This window comes from Phaenicophaeus curvirostris, chromosome 1 (genome assembly GCF_032191515.1).
Source record: "Phaenicophaeus curvirostris isolate KB17595 chromosome 1, BPBGC_Pcur_1.0, whole genome shotgun sequence".
NCBI lineage: Eukaryota > Metazoa > Chordata > Aves > Cuculiformes > Cuculidae > Phaenicophaeus > Phaenicophaeus curvirostris.
In genome coordinates this window covers 48,476,156-48,493,462 of record NC_091392.1, presented here as the reverse complement: position 1 = coordinate 48,493,462, position 17,307 = coordinate 48,476,156, and the positions used below count along the sequence as shown (strand labels likewise).

The following is a 17,307-nucleotide window of genomic DNA, read 5'->3' as shown; positions in this document are numbered from 1 at the left end:
AGTGCAGGAATATCTCATTTCAGAGCTAGAGGTGCCTCTTTACATACATCTGTGTACCAGACCTTCAAGTCACTGTGCTTTCTCCCTGTATTTAATATGAAAAAAAAAACCACTGATAACATGAAGAGGTGCCTTGTCATAAGGCAGTAAAACCTTCCAGAAAATGTAACACAGTGACACCAGTCATGTAAGCAACCATCTATTTTAAGCACACTGATAAAGAACAACAAGCCTACAGATTAAAATCTCACACAAATCTAATATTATATTGCATATAACTGTGCTGGGTGATGACTAAATGATAAGGCCAACTTACGGCTTCTTCCTGTGCCAGTCTATGTAGCTCAGAAACATAATAGGAGCAAGCGGTGCTGACCAAGCCTTTTCATACTCTAATCACTGTCCTAGCTGATTAATGGCTTTTTGACTGAAAAGCTTCACTGCTTTGTAAGAAGAGTACTGGCATTCAGTGATGTGAATTTCTTGAGTTTCCCTGGAGCATAGGAAATTCTGCACATCATGAAAGATGTCAGGACTTCTAAAAAGAATGCAATCACCTACTGTGAGAAGGAAGGGTTTATTAAACATTTCCTACAAAAAGAATAACTGTGACTTTCTCATATGTAAGTGTTCCCAGCTGTGGCTACTGCTATGATTATAAAATTATTCATTACAGCAAATATAAATACGTTCTCAGTTGGTTTTTTTCTATGGAGTGCTACGCGAAAACACTGAGAAAGTTCTGTCTTTGTTACTAAATCTTCTGTTTGAAAATGTCAATGATTCAAGATATCATTTGTCTTTGAAGAGCTTCCAGAAAATCATACCTTCACTAGGTAGTCTCTTGACTGCAGTTTTATAGTGGAACTTCCACATGATAATCCAATGGTCTTTCACAGTATATTTACTGTGATAGGAACAGGTCAGTTATTCCTGACAGATAAGAATCTCTCCAAAGCCATCTACGCTGTAAAACTGAGCATCTCTACTACATTTTACATCCTTGCAGACTCCTCAACAGGATGGTTTGCTGAACAGTCAGGGATCACATGCACCTTTGTATACATCCTTCAGTTCATATTCATTGTTAAAGGAACACTTTCCTTCATCAACATTTTTCTTCTTTTTAACACAAATGATTGTTTTCTTTGACACATAAGGCATTTTTCTCACCCACTCTATCTTGACCTGCTCCTCAAAAGCCCACCTGTCAGGCGACAGAATATCCTTAGATTAAGAAAAAAGTGGTAATCAACAAAAAATGTAGCTATCGCATTTGTTTCTTGCTCTAAAACTTATCTTCTCCTCTCCTTAACCCTAAGGTCAGCATATTTGTTGTAACTTCTGTTATTTAAAACCTTGAATTCTACAGCTCTCAATTAGATGATGAATCATACTTTCATTTCGATTAAAGTACAAACACTCAAAACCAACACAAATAAAGAGCTATTCATTTTGGTTTATGCTACTGTAATAAAGCTACAGGAATACTCCTTTTTTATAATCTGTGAAACATTTAAGGACATACCTAATACACTAAAAGAACTGACAATGTATTAATACCATTAACACTGATGTGCCCCAAGTACTGTAGGGTAATGAAAAACAAAGCAAACAAGATAAAGAGCAGGTCCTTCAGAACTCAGTAAGCCATTAGAATAGCCCAGGAGCAATCAATCATTAAGAGCATTTTCAAAGTATCTGTTATTTGAAGAGATTTATAAATAGTAGTAATACCTGATTTTGCAGCTATCCTTGAGAAAGACCATTTAGTTGAACATTAGAATTCCATGATAAAAGTGAATTCAAGGCAATGTAATGCTAAATCCCAACTAATGCTATAGGGGTTAAAAAGCTAGAAAGCCTAAATCAATGCATGATAGAAAGGGTAAGTTAGTATTCCAATTCCCTTTATCATTAGCAAAACTAGCCTCCCAGCTCCACAGTGCAGGAACACTATTTTGTTAGATCCACAAAACATTAAATGATTGCCAGACTTTTCCAATCGTATAATTTGTAGCTTCAGAATGAGCTTAGGAACTTTAGGTTTTATTTTGTTCAACTTGGAAATGTAAACATGGAAAATATCTGGATTTCAAACAGGTTTTATAAAAGAAGTTAGAATATCATCTTCCTACTGAACTCATGCCAAGACTTTCACTATTCAGATTTTCACAGTTTGATTTTTTCATAGACTTTCATTAGCAAACAGAAGAGTTTCTATTCAGAGCAGAACCGGTGAAAAGCAGAAACAATAGGAAACTACTCAAATCAAAAAACCAAAACTCTATTACAACTTAATAGTAATTATGATTATTTAAACCCTGCATAGTCCTATTCCTTGATCTGAACTTTTTTCTGTATTTATTTCAGGACAACTCACACACTGTTTTTTCTCAGGCAAATGTAGAAGAAATGTTTGAGATGTACATATAAAAACTTTCTCTTTCTAAAACCATAAGTGAAATGTTTTTTTGGGCAAGAAATGCTATTCAATTTCCATATGAACAGATCTGTGCAGGCAAAAGTTTGGGGCTGGAATATGGAGTTTGCTGGACCAAGGACAGGAGTCTTATTAGTTTACATGAGATGAGTTTTTTACCCTTGTCATGTACATGACTCTATGAAGGAAACTTTTGATTTCAAGATTTCTTATCTGCATAAAAGATTATCTAAATCTGTCCTTGTGTAACAAATAAGAAAATGATCCAGCTGGGTCCTGTGAATAAAAAATTCTCCAAAAAGCTGTATTTCCCCAGCAGACTGCCTTTCACTGCCTATTGCATGCAACACACCCCTCTGACATAACCAATGTCATAACCAACTTTTGTTTTATATTTTATCTTCCAATTTATTTTGGTTAGAGGTAGAATTATTCTGTTAAAAAATGACCTGATCCTAGATGTAGTTTATTTAAATTTCAAAATGAAAAGCTTACTAAGATCAGATAAGATTGATTGCTCTTTCCATCTTAGCATAATTGTATTTCAGGTGAACATCAATTTACTTTAAAGGACACTTCTAAGTAGCAGGCTGCATCATACATAATTCATCAATCACAGCTGCCTGTAACATGACTTACTCAAGCAGATTTCAATGGAATAGAGGGATTTGCATTGTTTTTTTATACTTTAGCTCATTTGTTTTTAAATAGTTTATGAAACACTCATTTGTGCTGAATTATTACTGAAAAGAGTTCATCCTTAGCAATCAGCATGTTGAATTTCTTTCTCTTTGTACAGAAATGTTATCTATTTGTACAGAAATGTTCTCTCTTTAAATTTCTTTTAAAAGTCAGAGTGAGTTTCCAAAATATTGTTAAGGCAGAGAGCACTTCATGCCTATCAAAGGTAAAAATAAAGCTCATGGGTTTTTCTGTGGGAGAAGGGAAAGCAAAAATATTTATCTGAAAAGCATTACTAGTTTTAGGGTTGTGTATTTTCTAGGCAGTTTGACATCATTTGTTATTGTTATACTAGCACCCAAATGTAATTGAAGTCACTCTTTCCTCAGCTAGCCCACCACGCAGCATTCACATAGATAAATTGGCTTTTATGCGACAATCTACAGAAAATGGATACAAAACCATGTGCCAGTTCAAGCACAATCCCCTGTTACACCGAGAAATACAGGTGAAACTGGGAGCACCAGAATGTGTGTCACACTACTCAATGTCTTCCATCAAGTTCAACTTCAGTGACATGTTGGTGCCTCAGATGGTCCTGAAGTAAAGAAATATTTCCAAAAATAGATGTAAATACAGTTTAAAAAGAAAAATAGAGAGAGTGAGAGAAACTACTAGAAATGCAGACCTACAAAAAGGCAGAAATGCCTTTACTTACTTGTAAGCCCATTTGAAACACAGAGTGACCCATAAAGTTAGCCAACATTCGAATTAGAGCTGCACCCTGTGGGAAATAATAGAGAAAAAAAAAAAAGGAGTTACTATTTTTGCATGTTACTATTACACAATAATAACAATCCGAAGAAGGCATTTCCATCTATACTATCATCTTGGAAGCTCCTGATTAATATAATCTTTATTTGTGCTGCAAAGAAAACCAGAGAGAAGACAATGCAAATGCTTAAAATGAAAAGTGAGGAAGTAGACTGATAGTGCTAATATCCTGCCCTGGATACCAAAAAAGACACAGGCCATAAAACACCTTCTTTACTGCTGGAGCATGGATGTATCAGCTCCACAGCTGGTTGCCCCCAGCCCTTCTGTGTACTCAGCAATACTGCACAGTTTTAAATGAGGGCAAAAAATAATGTCCATGATAAATTCTACGACGGTGATTATTCATAGTATTTTTATCTCCAATATATTACTGTAAATCAGGATTTAGTGAAACTACTTCCCTTTGTAAAAGTCTTCAAGATCTTATGATCTGGAAGTAGATCATTTTCATAAGAATTTTATAAAATGTGGACATACATATTTGTCTTATTAATACTCTGCTTATTTCCTACATTGTCATGCAAAGAGGTTTGTGCAACAGCCTTTCTCTACTTATACCAGTTCTTATCCCTTCACTCCATCAGGCTAAGCAGAGAAATCTAAAACAACTTCTTTCATTTTAGGGGCGATTCTAGTTCTCAGTACTTACACCAAGAAATAGACAGATACTTGCCAGAGTAGCTTTCTTTAACCATCCCTTTTGTTGTCTTACTCCCTCTCAGAACCACAATTGCTGTGTATTTTCCCCTTGCACAAGTACTCTATTTCAAGTAGAAATATCTTTGAAGATCTGATTTGATGACTTAGCTACAGTATTGCACTCTGTAATCCAGTTTCAAGACAACCAGCCTTCCAATTCCATTAATCAAAAGTTATACTTCATACTGATCACTGTAGGAGATGGAGGACACTTTTGATTTAAAGACAGTGTCAGGCCATAATAAAACATGATGCTAGAAATTCAACAACCTCAGCTACACATGTAGGTTCAAGAATTAAGCTAATGCTCAATTAGAAAATAATTTTTTTTAAAAATCACACATTAAAAAATTCACATTCTAAAGCCAAAAGACTATCACAACAATGTAATCTGACTTCCTGTATTAATAGAGGTCAAACAGTAATTTAGGCAAAAGCCTTATTACTACTCTTCACACAATAGCATCTATTTTAGGAAGATTCAAGAAAAGGAAATGTTTCAGAGTACTACATAACTTGTCACAATCTTTCAAAACAACTAAGCTTTCAAAACAAGATTTGATGTCTTTTACTGTGAGATTACTTTTGGAATTCAACAGCTGTCCAATCTTTAGGCCTTTTACACATGTTCCACTCACTTCTTTTGTATAGTGCCTGTTTATGAAGTACTGAAGGAAATAACTGTAATAATCAACATTAGAAATAATTATATCAAAAATATTAGTAGTTTATTAGTAAATCTTAAGAAAACACAAGTTCTTTAAATAGTATGCAACAACAAATAATACATAGTTACTGAAGTAACCAAAGGGAAAAAAATAATTCAGACATTGTTTGTAATTGCTTATAAGAACTGAACAGCGGATAAACCAAAAGATGGTATTTGTATTATTAATACTATACTATGTTTTTATGGCAGTACATCGTCTTTCTGGGAGACCAATCATAGCTAGAACACATAGCAGCATAAAAAATAATCCCTATCATTACCTGAATAGACAAAACAATAACTCAGAAAGCATTATTACCTTTATTTTACCAGCAGAACAGAATTATTTAAGTTCTCAGAGATGATTAAGCAGATAAATAGAAGATAAATCTAAGTAGGTAAACAGCAGATAAAGAAGGCTAATAAATAGATAGATTCCATTTATCTGGTAAGTAACTTGGGCAGGGCAACCCAAAACATCTGTAGCAGAACCAAAAATACACAAAATATAAACGACATCAGTCCAAATTCTTAATAACAAAGACATTCTTCCACTCATCTTACATCCCTTTTCCTACTTACTTGATAGTATTACAGGGTCCCCTTGTCTCATCACAGTTTAGATTTCACATAGTTGCAATGGTAATATATTTACATAGGCACCTTAAATCTACTGATTTCTGTGAGAAGTAACACAGCAAATACCTTCATATGATCTTATTCATGTTTTTTTCTATCCAAAGACCAAGAGCTGTCAGACACGTGAAATAATTATAAAATTCTTTTATAGGTAACCTTTAGCCCCATGTTGGATGGAACTATGGCTGGCCTTTATACAGCAAAAAATAAAAATAAAAAAGCAAGACTGAACAGGAGGTCCAAGGCACAGAGGCAGGACTACTCTCTTGAGATCTATCCTTTTTCACAGCTACTTTAGAAGTACTTTCTATCAATTAATTACCAGAATTCCTGCTTACAGCTTCCAGAACAATAACATGCTTTTACCAGTTCTGAATTCTTCCCCACACAGGGAAAGCAAATGCCTTCCTGACTAGAAAGGGAAAGGAGAGGGATGGGATTCTAAAGAAAAGGGTAAACCAGAAAACAGAGAACCTCAAGAGTTAAAAAAAACACTGTCCTGAGGAGAAGGACGTAGGGTTGGGAGCAAATGTGACCTTTGGTGTGGAAAAGAACTGGAGAGGAAGAAAAGGGAAGAAACTACTCATTTTCCCTTTCTTGCACTTCGAGAGCAGACAGAACAGAGAACAGTGATACATTCATATGAAGAGCAGAAGCAATCAATACATCCCCAGCTCCAGGAAGGAAAATGAAAGACAGCAAACACTGGCTCTCTGACTGGACATTAAGAGAAATAGGTTTGCAGGAAGGATAAAAAGCAAAACACATGCAGAGTAACCAGCGTAAGGAAGAGTGGCTTACTAAAAAGAGGTGCTTGGAATATAACCCCAGTTAGAGGGTCCTGGGAGGTACAGAAGCTACTTGCAGTAAATTCAGTTACAGGAATAATAGAATACATAGACCTGGGGTTACCTGAATGGTCCAAGGGGTAGCATTTTAACTGCCTATCTGCTTAGCAAGCAGTGAACTGGATGGAGTCCAGAGGACCTACGCTTCCACACCTTCAGGAAGCTTTTCTGATCTAGACCAAACCCTACAGAAAAATCACAACACATCTGTCCTGCTGCAGAGGATGCTCTTTGGGACTTCAGCAGCATCATTCCCTGAATACCCTGAAACACAATGGATTTTCTCCTCACTTCACTCTCAGGGCCACTTCTGGTCTGCCAACATTTGTCCAACCTAGGAATGACGTATGGAGTCCTGAGAGGTGAACCTCTCCTACAGGGCAAAATAACCATTCATAGATGATTTAAGCGCTTTCCCCCAGGTAGTGGATGACTCAGTACCTTGTCAAGAGGTAAAACACATGGGTTTTACAGGTGGAAAGAAATTCTTTCCTATTCAAAATGTACCTGTACTCCTGCCAGTGCAAGATCTAATTCATTTTAAACCACTGTAGCCCATCTTAATAAAAGTCTGTTCAGACAAATACACTAGATATTCAGTCAATGATTAACAGCAGTATCTGGCTCTGGTGGAATGCTATTTCTTAGCAGATCTCATGAGTGCTTCATAAGACATTGATATCAGTATCCTGCAAAACAAAGGGAAACCAAGGCACATCATAGTGAAACAATTTGCCAAAGATCACCCAGCATTCTTCTCGTATAATCTATGACACATTTGAAGATTCCTCAGCCTCGGCACTGCCAAGGAAAGGAAGGTAGAACACACTGGCTACTCCATCAAAATTAACTGCATACACAGTCCTTTTTCTTCAAAGTGCTCTTGGGAAAAAGTGTGCAATTAGCAAACACTGGCTGAAGTGTTGTAAGGTTGTACTGTTTCTTTCCATGAGGAAACTTGTTTGCACACTCAGACCGTGGCAAAAACATCCATAATTAAAATTATGAGCAAAGCACTTTTATACAAGCTGAATTTGTCTTTGAAATCTACAAAATGCAGTCACAGTTAAAGCATTCAGCCTGATTGTCTCCAGGGAAATGTTAAATAACATGATCGCAACCTGGATCTCAGATTAAATGAAACTAATTTTTAAAGACTCACTCTTACTTTTTTTGATCCTGTGGCACCACTACAGGTCACAATTAGTGTAAATTAATTTAATTCTCTGACTTACTGAGCAATCCCGTATTATTATATCTGAATTCTTAAATTGTTTCACTTGCAATTTGCATCCTTTAATGATTTCTTATACAAAGAAAGTACAAAATAGTATTTTCTTTAACAGGAAAAAAATGTGAGTCTTCATTATGAACCCACAAAAATACAGCTACTGCATATAACACCACTGATTTACAGCCACAAAGGAGGGGATATATATGACTAAATGTTGTTATCTTTAGCATGCGTGTCTACAATTACTTTAGTAGTTCAGACTTCCTTTACAATCAATGCACAGCAACAGTCACTTCTGAGTGCACTTCATCTCATCTTAAAGGAGACCTCCAAACAGATCAGAAGGATTGCACCCTAAAAGCACTGAGATCTTGTAAATCACTCTGAAAGGAGCCTTGGGTGATGAGTTCATATGTACAAATCTGCACTGCAAACACCCAAAGTGAGGTGAGAGGAACTCAACTGCATTGTCCAAAAAGGCCATACAGAGACTGATTCCCCTCTCTGCTACAAAAGTTTTGTACTAGTAAGCAGTTCCCAAGAATTTCTGAATTTTGGAGATATAAAACTGGTGTGACACCATTCTTTTGTGTCTATACAGTTGAATAACATACAGCATAGCTCAGTTTGTTCTACATTGTCATACTTTCATATAAGGAAAAACAGCAAGGGAAGTATTCAAGAGATGGCCCTGAAAGGAGGGCAGAGTGCTTGCTAGCTGAAGGTGGATGTTCTGTACGAAGCAGACAGCAAAGAAAACCACTTAAAAAAAAAAAAAAAGGAATTGGTGAAGCAGTTACAGTGAAGGAAACGGCATAAATATAAGTAAACCAGCACACAGGATTATGCAAAAGCTGGGAGACAAGGGCAAGGGGCTGTGTGTGAAGAGATATAAATGAGCTGGAAACTCTCACAGTATTATTCTTTAAAGCATCAAAAATTATGTCAGTATTCTAAAAAGTGTTCAAGAGAGAAAAATGTCACCAATACAAAACAGAAATCATGAACTACAGCTGACTCTTGTGAGGGTGAAATAATCTATCGTTTTGTAAATGAGTTGGAGGAGGGAATGAAAAGAGTACATAAAAGGCTGACCCAGAAAAACCATTGCTCTTCCCTTCTCCTTACCAGAAAAATTTGTCATCTTTTTCATTTTTTTTTCCTAGAACATCAACTTCTCTTTTTTTTCCCCCTGTTTGGTTCTGCTTTTGTGTGTTCTGTTGTTTTTGTTTAACCATAGGATTGAGATTCATCTAACTGAATGCAGATGCCTACACTGCAGCTATCTGATGCTTACTCAGTTGATTACAGCTGAGACAGCTGCCTGACTTCCTTTAAAGGCAATGGAAAGAAAAGCCAGCACTTCAGCTCATCCTGATTCACTTCATCCAAAGATATACATCTGAAATAGGACAGATTAATTTCACCCCTAAAAGCATCTGTTTATCTCCAGTGATTACACAAGGAGGTTAGAGGACTGGTCAATTGCAGCACTCTACACAGTGAACATCCCAAGTGAGATAACATTAACCCCTCTGAAGATATTTTGTCCAGCAACTTACAGAGCAACCTTCGAAAAAGTGAAAGCGTAAACAGTGTAAAAACACCTCCGAGTCTGCAAACTCTGAGACCGCATCCTGCAGGCTCATTTATCCTTTTACCATATATAACGCCAGATATCAGTAATAATAGACAGACATCAATATATCTCTTCTTCACTGGATGTCCACTTTGCTATCCTTATTTAGGAATGAACTCTGTTTATTTTCATTTAGTTCAGAACAAATTCTATTGTGACTTAAAACTAAAACCAAGAAGTATCCTAGTATGAAAACCACCACTGTGGTATCCGGAGTATAAGCATGGAGTGATGCATTGGGGAGATGAGCAAAGGACTACCAACAAAAATTACATAACTGTATTTCTTTAAAAAAAAGTGTCAATTTTCTATAAAACCTCAATGCAGCCATTCAATTTTTTCTTCTGTTATTTAAAAAAAAATAAATGAAACAAAACCCCCCCAAACCAAACACACAATTCATTAATATTCTTCTAATGTGCAGCAGTCACTTCATAAACATTCTTGATTTATATGTAATAGTATCGCTTCTTTTTCACATACAGTGGGACACAGATGAGAGGCCTACAGTTATTTTTCTGTATGCTCGTACCCCTCCAATTCAAGATTCGGGTTACTTTCTCTCTAGCTAAGGGAAATATAAGATAATCTATCCTCTACTTCAATTACACTAGATTTTATTCATATTATTGTTTGAACCAGCAATATCAGTAATAACTTATTATAATCACCTTCATCCTCATTGATTAAAACAAGCCTCAGACCACATACAGGCACACACAAAAGTACCATTCTTTCCTAAAGAGCTCCTGATTTAGGATGAGAGTCAATATACAGACTTTGATGGCTATTAATACATACCTGATACATACTGGTACTGTTTTTTTTAATGAATCAGTCACATTACGCATGCATTAAATAGCTCCCTCCTTAAACTACTTACTCTGAACTATAGGTGCCTTGTCAAAGTCATTTTGTAAATCCAGTGTCTACTGACTCTCTCCTAGAACTCTAGCTGGTTAGTGAGACATAGTCTCACTTTGTAGCAGTTATGTCTAGGCAACACCAACATATTTATCCATGTGTTCCATGATCTTAGTCTTTATATACTACGAAGTCCCACCTTGATGGAGAAGGAAGTCAAACTCATCAGTCTATAGCTCCAGGACTTCCCAGGGAGCCCTTTCTTTACATTGTCATTTGTAAGGATGGTCTAGGTCCCTTTGTCAGAAGATCTGCAACTCCACATCTGATTATCTTCAGAACGTGCAGGTGGGTGCCACACAGCTCTGCAGGCTTCATAACAGATAACTCAGTTCTCTTAGTTTATATTTCTCGTATGCTTACCACAAATTGATACTTCCTGCAACCTATCTGTTAACAAAGAATAAACTGAGGATTGGAATCAACTCATCCTTCAGCAGGTAAGTCCAATACAAATAATTAATTTCACTTCTCTGCTATATCCTTAAAAAGCCAAGCTCCTCTTTTACACTTTTGTCATGATGTGGCCCTTCACTTGTAACCCAGAACCATACCTGCTGTATACACTCAAGTCAGGCATGAACCACCTTAGCAGAATCATTTAAGACAACAGAAAAGCTTTCACACTTTGGTTAATATGTTTTGAGTATGAAAAGTGCTGAAAAAAGGAGATTTTTTTAGAAATGCAAATGTAATAAAAGCAGCATATCACTTGGTTGGTTTCTTTAAAAAAAAATGCTGAACATATTTTTATGGCATTATGTCAAATAGAAGCCTAACAGTATCCACAAACAAATGAGTTCTTAAGTAAATGAGCATAATGTCATCTCAGTTCAGGGTTCTTGAATTCATCCATTATTCTTCATTTCCCAAAATCTTAGATAATTCTGTGATTTTAAGTTTATTTCAAAGAATGGAAGAGAATCTTACCAAGCACTCATACAAAGAATTCACATTTGCACATTATTTTTATAATGTGAGCACTAGCCAACAAGTAATATCCAAGTCACGTTTACCAAAACAATCATTCTTTGTTACTACTAAGCAACCACAGCTGGATGCCCCATGAAATTCAGCTTATTGGGAAAAACACAGCACGAATTAAAGTGAAAGAACAATGTACATCAAATATGAAGCAAAAATGTGACATTGAAAAAAGGACGCTTACATATAACTAAAACAAAACAAAATCTGTCAAATCCTGGAGAAATTTAACACAAAAAAATATGTTTTAACTAAATCACATCTGCAATATTTGCTCAAATGCAGATACAGAGCAGTCTCTATGTGTGTAAACGAATTATTTAAAAACTTTCCCCAAGAGGAGATCAATCATCCCTCAGCTCCCACTGAGAAGGCCATGCTAAAATGTATTTTACCATCCTACCTTTGTAATCTGAACTGTCTTTCATGGTATATGGCTAAATGGTCTTACCCTGATAGTCATGGAACAAGTGTGTCCTGTTCATGCCATCAGTTACAACGCAGTAGGTCTCCTGAGAGATCTCTGCTAAAATCCTTCTATTGAGCTGTAAAAGCAGAGATAATTGCTAAGCCTTCCCTAGAACACTTCAGCTGTCTCTATCCAAAATATTCTCATCTCTGGGAACTCCAGAAGTACTCACTGAGAAACTCTTTTCAGGGAATTAATTAGACTGTATCATGAGTCACAAGCACTTAATCCCTCATTTTCAGAAACTGAGCACTGTAATACACTACTTTGACTATTTTGTGTATTCTCCAATAGCATTCCCAAATACTACAATAAAAATTAAGCTTAATGCATGTTAATTTGATGAGTGTGAATGCTTCCTTATTTGATTATGGTAACAGAACGTATTTTTTTAAATCAGTAAACACATGCCTACAATTTCCTTCTTGTGGCAGAAATGCAGAATGTTCAAACGTAGTTCCTAGAGAATTCCACATAAAAGCCATGAGAAGTGAGGGAAGAGATAAGTATACACAGAATACACAGCATAGAAGCACAAAACGTGACGATATGAGCCTAAGCTTTAAGTTCTTTATCCAAGCCACCATTTGGTGACACACTGAAATACCTTGAACACATAAGTGACACAGCTTAGATGCATAACATCAAGCACATAACTATGTACTTGGCTGAAATTTGGTTTCCTTGTACTTTGTAATGAATTGTTAAAAAGGGATTACAGTCGTTAAAAGGAGCCCAAACAAACCATCCCCACTTGATATTAACAGTAGAGACTAGGAAAAAAAAAGTCATCTAATATATCATCTTTACTTTTTAGAGTAACAAAGGATTTCCAGTTGATAATTGCTTATCAAGCAGTGCATAACCACAAGATACTGTGTTGTTAACCCTTGGTAAAAAAAGTGTAAAAAAAACCCAGAATATATTTAATAAAAAAAATAAGTTTGCCATATTTTTAAAGCTTTGCATACAGCATGGATAAGCCAATATTTTTAAAATCAGCTAATATATCTATAAAACTGTAAAATATCGTACTAAATCACTAAAGATGTGTAAAGACATCTTATGTTGTTTTTATAGATTGTAAGGCCATTTACCTGATGCCAAAACATCACTGAAAAAGCAACATTATATTCAAGGAGAGCTTTTCACTGGGAAATCATAATCATTTTCTATTCTGACAAACGCAGCTGTTCTAAGGCTGGATGATACTAAAATGGTCAGATGGTGAGATGAGCTTTGGTGAAAAATTTGTCTTAGACATAAATTCTGTTGCAAGTTTTAGGAACATGACACAGTGCACAAAATTCAGCAGTAGATGACCATACCTAATCATGTTCTTCAGGTGGATATTGTCACATCATTTTCCTTGAATAATAAAAGGTATCAGTCACCTAGACAAAATGCTATCAGGACCTCACTTACAACATGAGTTTTACTTAGCCTCACCACCAAAATGTCTCTTACGTGTTCTGACATCACTGACAAGGACAAAAGCACATTATACTTCTTCTTTAACTGCTTGTATTAAGAGATCTTCAAGGACAGACAAGCACGAGAGGCTGACAACATTATTTACATAGACGAGCCATTGTCAGAATTCAAGCAAGTAGCAAATAAACCAGTCTATCTTAAAATCCAGTATATTAAGAATCTCTTGCAATAATAAAATTGGCTCCACAAATCTGTTAGAAGTAGGAAAGAAATTCCCTTTATGATGAACACTTACAGAAGTGTTGACATGGCCACAATTGCTTTGCTTTAAAGAGGAAATGCATTACCATTTTATTAATCAACTCCACAGAGAATCCAAAAGCAAATTAAGCAAAATAAAATTAGAATTTGTGATGATTCTCCATTGATGACTACCTTGGGAATCAGAATGATCTGATAGCTATCTATTAATTCAGTCAACGTGTTCTGTAGTGATATCGTATAGCAATGTTTGTTTGTTTGTTTTAGCTAGAGTGCTATGCCGAAATAAAACAAAGATTTTAAAACCCTATGCCTCAACACAATTTATCATTATCAGCCACATGTTTCATCTCATCAAAGACTGAAATCAGGTCTGTTTGACCTGGTTTGTTTCAATGAAGATGAATATTCTTTAGGTTTTTCTTTTAGAACTAAGTACCCCATAAGAATCTCACCCCGTTTGTCTAAGACTATTTTTCAACTAACTAGATCAACATGCCATTCTACTTGCTCGTTTTTAAGCTTCAGAAATCATTCAGTACTTAAACTTACCTTTAAAAAGCAACAACAGAGGTTGTTCCAAAGAGCTCCCTCTGAATAGAGGCCCTGTTGGTTCATATTTTTGATTCTTAGAATTTGTGCCACTTTACTTTAAAACTTCTAATTGTTCCTCATGTTCTACTGACTTGAACTAGGACATGTATCAGAAAAAGTTACTCTTTACCTTTACTATGGCATCATTGCTTTTTTGAGTCATTCAGGGGAAAAAAGGAACAGAAATAAACTGTAAAGTCTTAAGAATATACTTCCTGCTTTGCTCTTTGCTAAAAATTACCATTACAAAGTTGAGTTACAAAGGCAGAAAATGCAACTGCATTTCAGGAACCCCTGTGCAGAAGTTAGTACTTCCTTGTATACCCACCTTCTTTATCATTGTTTTATTTTATGCCACGAAAATATCTCAGACATGGACACACCATGCTGGGGACAGGAATATAAAAAATGATGGCAGAGTGGAGTATCTTGAGGCGCCACTGCCATTTCGGCTTTGATTGCCTCCTCCTGGCTTCGGGAGCTGCCCTTCACTGCTGCCTTTCAGTAGGGAACAGGCAGTAAACAGTCTAGTACCACAACAGATTTTGTCTTCCCAATCGCTCTGCCTTGTGTTTGCCTGATTGAGCTATGTAGTCTTATAAGCTCTTCTTTAACATACAACGCTTTTATTAAAATTTGTGCTCCACTTTTATTATTTGCAATCAAACCCATATCTAGTTCTCCCCAGCATGGGGAACATAACGCTACTGAACCACTGTAGATGCGTAGCTGGTTTATATACCACACACAGTGGTTTCTATGTTTCTTCTTCAGAAAATATTTACTACATGACAAACAGCATGATAAGGTTAATGACAGTTTGATTTGAGTCAGGAAGGTGCTCAGCTGCCATATTTAAGAAAGGCATTTTAAGTATCTTGAAGCACCTGCTACTTGTATACTAGCACCCACTGGCTGGAGTGGAATAGCCTGCATACTTCAAGTCAGGCACTTTTGGGACAGCCTAAAGGTTTCAATAGCTTTCACGCTGGAAGCAGTAATGACCTACAACCTTTCTATCTAAACAGAAAGAAATTACTTTCAATATAAGATACTTCCTCTGTTACAATGCATTACGAACAAATGGCTTCTGAAAGCACCTTCCGTAATCTGGCCACTGACCTGCTGCACTCACAAGTCATGGAAGAGAAACCAGCATCACACAAATGCACATCCAGGACTTAATGGTATTCACAGGTGACTTCACGACTAAATTAGTCAGGGAGAAAAAAAGCTCTCCCTTTACACTGCAGTAAAGGAGTGGGTTGCAAAGCCACCTGGGTTTATAAGAATTTGAAACTAGCTGGATGCCATTGTATGTTACTGAATTATTATATGTTACATGAACAATTAAAAATAAAATCTATCTTATTGTATTTTACTATTTGTAAGTATTTACGTAGTACTTAATTCATTGTTAATGAGCTGTTCTCACTTTTCTGTGGTCATTTCATAGCTGCATATTGTTAGAATTTCACTGCACTCATGAAATGAGTGGATTTCACTCTGATACTAACCCTGGTTTCACTGTGCAGCATAGATGTTTTAGGGTTTGAGGTTTTTTGTTTTATTTTGTTATTACAGTGCCAATATCCTTCCCAGTCCCTTAGGAGCAGAAGTAAAAAGCACACATTTTTTAGCAAGTCTGTCCAATGACTGCAGTTAGCCCTCCTGTTCTTCTGCATTCTTGCAGAACACATTATGCTGTAAAGTTTCAAAGAAAATTACACCCAAAAGGGTGAGCAAGCCACCACTTTCATTTTCTTGAATTCTCCTTTGCCAGAAATGTTAACGCAACATACATGGAAGCTGAGCATTTTCCTTTGTGCAAATTTTTAGTTGAACAGATTTCCTAATGCAAACCATTGCCTTTAAAGGGAAGCATGGAGCATGATTGCCTTTTACTACTATTAGAAATATATCTTCCTTTACATCACTCAGGTACAAAAAGCAGGGAAAAAAACATTTTTAAAGCACTGGCACAGAGTTAAGATGGAAAAGGAGATTACACCTAAAAAGGTTTAGGAAAGAATGAATTGTTTGTATTACAAAGCCAGAGCCAGTAACTGATCTTACTACTGAGGTTAATTTTGCTTACAGGGAGGAAAAAAAAAGGATTTTCTTCTCTATTCCCATCATCCTCCTTGTTTTGATTGTTTGCCACTTGCCAAGACATATTCTTCTGGGGGTACTTGTATAGTTATAGACCATCATACTGGTCTTGCCTGCTCTGATTGCTGCCAGAATCTTCAACCAGTGTACTTCAAAGCATGCAACAAGCTGACTGAAAAAAAAATTCAGATATTATCTGTCTCTCTACAGCATCCTCAGTGTCCTTTCATCCTTTTTCTTATCTGTTCGTGACTGCTCATCTAGGGCTATGACTCCTTTAGTTCTGCCTGGGATCTTTCTCCCTCACACTCTTTCGGGTCTGGCTGCTCTCTTTGAGATGCAGCTGTCTTGTTTCTCCATTTTATTACAGTCAGTTGTTCCTTGCTGATTGTTGCTCTTCATGTTATTCTTCCTGCACTCTCTCCTCCTCTGCTGATGTAGCTCTCCGGAGCTATGATTCCTGCTGTCAGTTATTTCTGGGATGGAAAGGCTGTCACGCTTTCTGCTTTGATTTAACAATTCTCAGTTCCACTCTTGTGTTCAACAGGCTGTATTTCCTGCTGCACTTGGGACGTAACCACTTTTCCCAACATAGTGGGAGGACACTATCACTATCTCGCTTCCAGCTGCACTAGGAAGACATGGAATCATCTACCAGTACTACTTATTAATGAACTATCACGACTTCCCATTTTTCTCTACATATTTGTGGCTGTAGTGGTGGATGACACACTCCTATCTGAAGAATGACTAGTCTGATGCTTTTGAAAGAAATAAAACATTACCCTCTACAGCTTAAG

At 36.4% G+C, this 17,307-nt stretch overlaps 1 protein-coding gene across 1 annotated transcript in view; it reads right to left on the bottom strand.

Moving 5' to 3' along the window:
- Nucleotides 1-17,307, bottom strand: part of TRHDE (thyrotropin releasing hormone degrading enzyme) — a 211,055-nt gene that overhangs the window by 89,412 nt on the left and 104,336 nt on the right. Inside the window, exon 7 of the mRNA XM_069857490.1 lies at nucleotides 3,843-3,908. Within this exon, the coding sequence (XP_069713591.1) occupies nucleotides 3,843-3,908 (66 nt within the window). The remainder of the gene's footprint in view (nucleotides 1-3,842; nucleotides 3,909-17,307) is intronic.